Genomic DNA, 8,686 nt, shown 5'->3' on the forward strand with positions numbered 1-8,686 from the left:
ATGCACATTGTGGTCTCTGAACAACAGACTGAACCAGCTTTTTAACAATCTACTTATTTATTATTTATGAAATTAAAACATCTACTAAAGTAAAAAATATCAAAATGTGTAATTGTGGATGTTGAAATGCTACTTCACCCAGGACAAAACGTAAAGGACCCTTTTTATTATGTGCACACACTCTTCAGTAGTAACAGTATCTTCAAATTGCACTTGGTCCTGAATTTACACCACATGAAATAAAGTAAATACCAACATTAAAAAAAGCAGTAGCATGATATGAAAATGCAGTTTAAAACAAACAACTGCAAAACTTCTACCTTCATTGTCATCTGTGTGGTTTTAATGCTTGAAAGTTGACCTTGGGATTATGAACCTTAGAGGACGTTTTTGGTTCACATCCTCATCTTGGCTCATCTTAATCCTGGTTGTCAAGGTCCCCTGCCGACCCTGCTGCTCATTACCTGGATCAGGTGTGTTCAGTGAATCAGACGGATACCATCTCCAATGAGGGTCAAGTGGGCGAAGACCATGTAAATTGGTATCTTTCAGCTTTGCTTCTATTTTTTTAATTTAATTGCAAAACTAAAATATTTATGAACAAACGTTGGTAACAACATTTTTATTAGGCCTTTTTTAGACTCAATAGTGACATATTTCAGCCACTAGAGGGAGCTGTGCCCCTCCTGCATGATGAAGGGAACAGTGATCTTGTATCATCATCACTCTACATATATCTCATGCTTTTGTTTTATTGAACATTCCTGTTAACTTTCAGTGGTTGGAGCTGTCTTGTACTCAAGATGTGGTCACTACATCTCTGGGTGGAATCAGAGAGACAGATGCCCCCCACACCATCAACCCAGGATAGATGATTACAGATACGTGTCTTCTTCAGCTGCTGTTTCTTCAGGTGCACTTTGTGAGCTGGATGGAACTGTCAGAAACTTCAAACTGTGTCCAAGTCTTAGAATGATTTTTTCAAATATATTTGTGGTTTTTCTGAACTTTGCTGTGAAAGTTGAAAATGTTACACTGCAGTTACACAAACTAAAACCATGAAAAGGATCACTGTTTAAAACTAATCATTATTCAGTGTGTGTTGTTCAGTCCTAAAATGTGTGTATTCATATATATATAAATTGTAGGAGGTTTCAGTGTTTGAAAAAAATTCTTAATGCTTAAAATCAGTTATTGGCGGTTTTTAATTTTTTTTTTTTTTTTTTACAAATAACGTTTACTACAAAGCCAAAGCTGGACTCTAACATAAACAGGCTGGATTATTAAAGGTGAATGATGTACAATGATTCTGCCTCAGCAACAGCAACAACTAAAACAAAAATATTTAAACCCAACGTTGCTCTTATGGGGATGATATTTGCATGTTTGCATTATTTAGCTGTAGCTTAAAGGAAGAAAGTAAAGGAAGCTTTAAACATTGAGAATACAAAGATCTTTGTGATGATTAGTGATTCCACAACAATTACACCCATTTACAACTTCAACTAAAGTTAACAAAGGCAGCATTTTGCTCCTGACTTTGAGAATATATTTTTATAGTTTGGGATTTTCTTTAAGAGCTCTGTGACTTGTTGAGGGTCCTTAGAGGTGTTCTTGAACACATGGTAACGACCTTCACACGTTTCCACAATATGTTGGAGGGGAGGCTGTTCATGCATAAATTTCCCCAGACTGCTTTTAAAACCCTCTCCATGGGTGAACAGGACGATTGTGCTCTTCCTGATCTTCCAGCCAAAGCTGTCCTCCAGCTTCTCTAATATTCCTACCTCACCCTCCGTGAACCGGCCCAGCTGGATCACCAGTAACACCACGCATTGCCCTGGCTGACAGTACGTCCTACACGCCTCTATCTGTTCTTGGGGGTTTTCCAATTGGTTGTTGAAGAAGTCTGGGGTGTCGACCAATCTGATCTGTTTTCTAAACTTCTTAAATATTATGGTCTCACATGTGGTGGTGACCGGCATGGAGCAGAGCTTGGATGGAAAAATTTGTTTGGAGCCCAGATAAAGTGTAGAAGCAGTCAGGATGGTATTTGCAGATGCACTTTTCCCTGTCCCAGCTTTTCCCATTAGGATGATGTTAAATACATTGTCTTTAAGATGAGCGCAGACACCTAGAACACAGACATTTAGAGCAATTTGTGAGTTATTTCATTAACTGTTCTTTTTAATGGTGTCAGAGAGTCTTTGATCTCTGAAGGAGGAATGAAAATCAAATATCTCAGCAATGTTTTACCTCAAAATTATCTTTTATTAACAAGCGGTTACTGCAAAACAAAAATTTGGGGGTTTAAATTGTTATAGTTTCTCTGTGATGAAAACTATGAAACGTGACAAATCCACCTTCTACAACATACTTATTTCTTCTTCAGCTGCTGTTTCTGCAGGTGCATTCTGTGAGCTGGATGGACCTGGACCGTTAACATCTGTGGAGTTCAAACATACAGTTTATACAATACTCATGTAATTTACAACATGGTCCCCAATTTTCTTACAGCTCTCAGAAGCACCGAACACAGGGTCCGCATCTTCTTATCATAATTTTTCAATTATATTTTAGTTTATTTAGAGCTTTGCTGTGAAAATTGAAAGTGTAGCACAGCAGGTTATATAAAACTCAATATGTAACACTGTCTGTTGTTTAGTCATAAAATGTCTTACACAGTACAATGAAAATGTATCTGTGACTTACCTGCACTCACATGCTGAGACACAGGACAGCCATTGTTTCTGCAAAATAAAAGTCACAAAAGTTCATTTTTAAGCAACAGAATTATCATTGATGAGAGACAATATATGTCCTGCTCTTCTCTGCTGTTAGGTTGTAAATTAAAAAAGAAAAGAAACGCGCGTCCTTTTATTGAATACCATGAAATACTGTACTGACAGAGATCATCTCTAACGCACGTTTCGGTGGATCAGTGGGTCATTCGTACTGTTGCTCAAACACAATGACTGATCTGACTGTAGAGCCGTGCTTCTTTCGCTCTGTGCTTTCTCATAACAGTGTTCTGTAACCTCAGATCCCCTGGTTCCCCCTGAACTCTTAGGTCACATGAGAAAATCTGCAAGATAGAAATGAAGTTTTTACCCCATGTTTTCCAGCTCCTTCCTTCTTCTTTTCACAACAGCTTCGCTGTAGTTTTCATAATGATACTGGAAAGGCTGCCGCTCCGAACACCACTCCTGACAACTGCGGTACATATTTTCAGAGGCAGTTGCCAACTGGATATCTGTGAATCTTGTTTTCAGAACACGTAGTGATTTATAAATCTCAACATTGTGTGTTATGACGGCCAGGTGCTGTGTGATGTTGTCTCCAAAGATACTGTGAAGTTTGCTAATTTGAGCTATAACTTCATCCTCTTGACTGTTTTCTGAATCTATAGCCAGTATGAACATGCTGGGCCCGGGTGAAGAAAGCGCCATGCAGTCAATGATGTACTGGTCAGGGTACGGGCATTTTTCATCAAAGAAATCTGGGGTTATAGCGATTTTAACTTTGTCATTTTCTACAAGGTCAAAGTCATTTAACTTTTGGACAAGCTCAAGCTTGGAGCCACTGATGATATTTCCAATCGTCGTCTTAAATTCACGTGTCTTTCCAAACACAATGGCCGTCACCTTCTCAGGACGTCCTGTAGAAACAGAAAACATGTTATTCACAATGTGTTGACACTATCAGTTCTGGATTTGATCAATTTCCCATTTTGATTCCAAAGTGGTTTAAAAATGGTCTAATGTTTAGATAAAAAAAATATATTTTAATGCGCATGGACTCCCCTTCCCTGGAGTCCAACCTTTGACCTTGATCCCACTTCTGGTATGACGTGCTGGACAGTGGGCAGATGGTCCAAAGTAGTAGTGGGGAGATACATGGAGACTTTCAAGGACTAGACAGTTTCAAACAGTTTCCATCATTTGTCACTGATTTCTAGTGTCTTGACAGTCTGGAAGGGCAAACACACCTGACAACATGAAGGTCTGGGGCAAACACACCCAAAATATTGGAGAAATTCTCAGAGCATCGTTTCATAAATGGAGCAACTTTTAGTGAAAAGAGTAAAAAGGAAAAATAAAGAAGAACAAAGCTCAGATTTACAGTGAAAATACCTGCCAAACAAAGTGAACTTCAGGCTGACTTCTACCAACTTGATCTCAAGGCTTTAGCAGAACAGCTTTACTTTGTCGTGCTTGTGAATAGCACTGACTCTGAGTGTTTTTATGTTTTTATTCATTGTTTCATTGAACCATGTAGGTGGAATATTTTATGATTCAAAAATGTATTAATTAATTCTTACTATGAAAAAACATACACTGTGCACAAATAATGTGTGTTTACTGTTTTAGTGCTGATTATCTCTTTACACTGAGGAATTTAAAATGAGCACTTGTGTGCAGGTCTGGAATTTGCTGCTTCATATGAGGTTTCTTTTTCCTTTTCTAGCTTTGAAAATATCAGGATCCCATCAGGCCACTTTTCATTTCAGACTATTCATTCTGATATTTTCCTGTTGCACCTGTTCTGTCACTGACTCTCTGCAGCCATGCATGTGTTCCACCCATCTCCTCACCTTTCCCCCCTCAGGACATTCAGTGTACTGCTTTACTCTAGTTCTTCACCAGTCACACCACTATGCCACATTTGCCATAGCTCCCCACTTTTGAGTCCTACCCAGTCCATGACATGCAAATTAGTTTTATAATTGTTCCCTAATCTGTGATCTGTCAGGTGTAAAGCTGCTGTCACTGTAGATTTGCATAAATTGTGAAAGTACCTCATAATGCTCATATTATACATCATCATACACAGAGGTGGCAGGAGTATACAAAGTATGTAGCTTACATGCCTAAGAAGTATTCCACTACAAGTAGCCTGCTACTTCAAATTCTTTACTCAAGTTGAAGTACTGAGTACAAGCTCTAAAATGTACTGGAAGTCCAAATATAGCAGTAGGCTACTGGATTAAGAAAGTGATATTTCTGGTCATCAATCTGACAGAGTAACTGATCCACATAAATTAGTGAAACACTAAATGTGAAGCTGTTGATAACATGAATGTACAATTCTAGTCCAGATTTGCATCCTGCAGGTCAAACAAAAGACAACAAAAGCACCTAGTGTGGAACAAAAAGATCAGCATTCAGACTTTAAAGTAAAGGGGCAGATCGTCTGGGGGGTGGTTTACAATTCCTGTAAGTGAGGTGGAAATTTTGAGCCACTGGAAATGAAAAGCTATTGATTTAAAATGTTTCCTAAAAAGTTAAGATTGTTTTAGTTGGATGTGTCCATTATTTTATTTTTCTAAATATTCTGAAGGTTTTGTCAGGTGTTTTTGCTGCAGGAGACTCAAATGAAGACATGATTACTGAGGACGTGTCACTTATTTCCTTTGGAAATAAATGTTCGTCTGTTTGTTGTTTTGTTTGGCACCTGATGAAGATGTGAAATGAAATGTTGAGCTTTGATTCAACATGACGTTGATGAATAATGAAGAAAAGTCTTTCTTCCTCCCTCAATTAATTTAGATATCAAAATCAAATCGCTTTTTATTACCCCAAAAATAATTTTTTAAAACGTTAACTAATCCGTTTTTCAACAATAAAGATATTTTGACATCTCTGCAAATATATTTGTACTGTAGTAGCTGAAGGAGTAATCGAATGAAAGCCACTTACGTAAACCGGAGTTGAAAGACATCTCATCAGCTGCTGTGTGCAGGTTTCACCAGAGTCCCTGGATTAGCTTTGAAACCTTCCAGACTGAATTCATCTGATATAAGAGAGATCCACCCTGTGGGCGGATCGAGCTTCACTCTATATACAGTGCAGAGCTCTTTCGTTGCTTCCATTCTCAACCAGCGAAGAGATGGGTAAAAACCAATCAGTGCCCAGAGGTGAAGTTGGATTTGTTCTCGTCAGCACACTGAAGTTAACATTTGATACCTACCACTCATGTACTTGTTAATGCAGTTTGAAATAATGTCAACAACCGCTAAAGTATAACAACACATTTTCTGTTTGCAGGTGATCCTCTGAGGATTGTGATGATTGGAAAAACCGGTGTAGGGAAGAGCGCTGTAGGTAACACCATCGTGGGCAAAGCGCATTTTGAGTCTAATGCGGGCGCAGGGTCAGTGACCATGACCTGCAAACTAGAACGAGCTGATTGCCACAGAGCAATCTATGTGATCGATACACCCGGGATCCTCGATACGTGTAAAAGTGCAGATGCCATTAAGAAAGAAATTGCAAAATGCATCCATATGTCTTCTCCTGGTCCCCACGTCTTCCTGCTGGTCCTACAGATCGGTAGGTTCACTGACGAAGAAGAAAACTGTGTGCAAGCCCTGGAGCAACTCTTTGGATCGACAGCTTCAAATTTCATGTTTGTCCTCTTCACTCATGGTGACAAGCTGCGTCAAGAGCACATGACCATGAAGCATTACTTAGAAACCAGCAACCCCAAACTTCGAGAGTTGCTAAACCGATGCGGTAACAGGTACCACGTCTTTAACAACAAGAAAAAGAAGAACAGGACTCAGGTGGTTAAGCTCATCAAGAAGATAGATGAGATGGTGGCTGCCAATGGAGGAAGGCACTACACCGATAACATGTTTGAGCAGGTGAATAAGACTCTGCAGCTGCAGCAGCAGCAGCCGGACAGACAAGCAGCAGTGGACGGTGGTGGACAGGTCCTTGATGCTTCCTGTATGTCTGATCTGCTGCAAAAAGTCCTGCTGTTTCAGGCCATACTGGCTGCAACACAGCAACGCGTCAGTGACCTGGACACCGCTGATCAGTTAAAAAGAGAATCTTAATCTGACGAAGTCCCCAGCTCCTTTCTTACAGTCAGTGGGAGACAAAGGCTTTTGGCTTAATTAGCCACAGTCATTTTTCATGCAAATGAATTTTAAAAAATGTCATTGTTTTGTGTATATTAGATATGTTCATATTTGAACAGAACATTAAAATTGCAATAAGGGCTGGTATGTTTAGATGAAATTCATTTTAAACATTGTCGTTGTGTAAATAATTATATATCACAGCAGTATCTCGCTTATGATTTATGCTCAAATTCCATTTCAGAATTATAAAAAAAATAAATAAATTGTCTCGTTTCTTCCAGGTGTTGTGGGAAAATTATTTTCCCAAAATGACAGAGTTTATACTCATCATCATGTTTGCTGAGAAACTAATAATAATAATCATGAACTGTGAGGTAACTGATCGTTCAAAAGCTAATTTTCAAGTTATTTATGATTTATGATGTCTGGTTAGGATTACATGTTTATAACCCGGTTTTGATTCGAACAGTGTGTATTAGATTACTTGGTGCTTAAAGAATGCCAGCCGTGTGGCTGTGTGTTGGCAAGTGCATGAGCATATGTTGGTGCTTATAACGAAGTAAATCTGAGCCACTTGGAGAAAATCTTCAGTCTAGGTTTGTGTTAAATGACAAAATCAAATGATCAGTCCACAATTTAATAATAATTCTACTCGGATTATTATTGAGGTCATAGTGGGCGGTGGAGTCGTACTAGGTGCATTGTAAGAAGAGGTGGTTCTAATGTTTTGGCCACCTCATTCAATTTGCATAGGGTGGCCAAAACAACAGATCGATGTACATAGTATGTATACTTTTAAACATATTGGTATGAAGACATAGATCAGCCACAATAATAAAACCACTGAAGGTTAGAATGAAAAACATCACATTAGGTCAAAGGAGGGATACATCACACAGCAAGTGAACATTCACTTGAAGTTGATTTGTTTGGAGGAGGGTCTGAATGATTTGAATCGACAAGGGTCAAACTGTGATGGCTGGACAACTGGGTCACATGATCTCCAAAGCCACAGGTCCTGTAGGTCCTGGGATGCAGTACCATGGAATTCATGTGACATTTTTTTTGATTGAAGCAACAGCACAACACTTTATCAAAACCTAATCCTGTTTGTTTGGTACCTGACCTTGACCTACTCCTGATGTCCTTGTGCCAAACTCTAAACAAACCGCTGTTGTCCGAGTTGTAATCCAGCATTTAAGGCTGAGCAATGGAGAAACACAGACCTTCTTAAATGAGGGTGGAACAGTGCTTGTTGTGAGAGATGTTATTTTGACAACCTCTGTAACTAAATGCACCACATTCATACTTCACGGCAGCAGTATTTCCTGATCAACTGCATTGCTCAGGAAATTCTCAGGATCAAGACTCTGTAACATGTGCCGGAAAAACCAGTCAGCTTCACGGAGGCCCCAGAACACAAGTTACAGGACAGCTGCTGACATAGCACAGGACACTTTCAGAGGTCTTGTGGAGTCCATGTCTCGATGGATCACAGTGGTTTTCGTGGCACAAATGGAACCTAAACAATATGAGGCAGGTGGTTTAATGTTGGTGACTGGTTTAGATTTTAGAATAAACTAATTCTAGAAACTGTTTACAAGATTCACAGGACTTTGTACAGTAAGTGAGACCTCGGAATTGAAGGACCTGATAATCTAGAGCAGGGGTCACCAACCTTTTTGAAACCAAGAGCTACTTCTTGGGTACCGATTAATGTGAAGGGCTACCAGTTTAATATGCACCTTTGAAACAACAAATTTGCTCAATTTACCGTTAATTATATGTTATTATTAATAATTAATTAAATTAAGGACA

At 39.0% G+C, this 8,686-nt stretch overlaps 2 protein-coding genes across 3 annotated transcripts; one reads left to right on the forward strand and one right to left on the reverse strand.

Moving 5' to 3' along the window:
• Positions 1-1,187: 1,187 nt before the first annotated feature.
• On the reverse strand, positions 1,188-5,834 carry LOC137108267 (GTPase IMAP family member 8-like). 2 transcript variants are annotated; one of them, XM_067492658.1, is made up of 6 exons: positions 5,700-5,832; positions 3,112-3,658; positions 2,713-2,750; positions 2,378-2,446; positions 2,257-2,287; positions 1,998-2,134 (listed from the first exon to the last, which is right to left on the reverse strand). In XM_067492658.1, the coding sequence occupies exons 1-5, from the start codon at positions 5,719-5,721 to the stop codon at positions 2,274-2,276; spliced, it is 690 nt and encodes a 229-aa protein (XP_067348759.1). In that variant the 5' UTR covers positions 5,722-5,832; the 3' UTR covers positions 1,998-2,134; positions 2,257-2,273. The 2 variants fall into 2 exon arrangements, with proteins under 2 accessions (XP_067348758.1, XP_067348759.1); XM_067492657.1 differs by lacking the exon at positions 2,257-2,287 and having other exon boundaries at positions 1,188-2,134; positions 5,700-5,834.
• Positions 5,835-5,836: 2 nt separating this feature from the next.
• Positions 5,837-7,359, forward strand: LOC137108284 (GTPase IMAP family member 9-like). Its single transcript, XM_067492681.1, has 2 exons — positions 5,837-5,917; positions 6,048-7,359. The coding sequence occupies exons 1-2, from the start codon at positions 5,890-5,892 to the stop codon at positions 6,839-6,841; spliced, it is 822 nt and encodes a 273-aa protein (XP_067348782.1). The 5' UTR covers positions 5,837-5,889; the 3' UTR covers positions 6,842-7,359.
• The last annotated feature ends 1,327 nt before the right edge of the window (positions 7,360-8,686 follow it).

The sequence above is a fragment of the Channa argus genome, chromosome 22, assembly GCF_033026475.1.
Source record: "Channa argus isolate prfri chromosome 22, Channa argus male v1.0, whole genome shotgun sequence".
NCBI classification, from domain to species: domain Eukaryota; kingdom Metazoa; phylum Chordata; class Actinopteri; order Anabantiformes; family Channidae; genus Channa; species Channa argus.

Coding starts and splice junctions, on each gene's coding strand:
- LOC137108267 (XM_067492657.1), bottom strand. CDS start 5,721: ATGTCTTTCAACTCCGGTTTAC. Junction 2,751..3,111: donor AAGGAGCTGGAAAACATGGG/GTAAAAACTTCA, acceptor TTTATTTTGCAG/AAACAATGGCTGTCCTGTGT. Junction 2,135..2,377: donor AGCAGCTGAAGAAGAAATAA/GTATGTTGTAGA, acceptor TCTGTGTTCTAG/GTGTCTGCGCTCATCTTAAA.
- LOC137108284 (XM_067492681.1), top strand. CDS start 5,890: ATGGGTAAAAACCAATCAGTGCCCAGAG. Junction 5,918..6,047: donor AAACCAATCAGTGCCCAGAG/GTGAAGTTGGAT, acceptor TTCTGTTTGCAG/GTGATCCTCTGAGGATTGTG.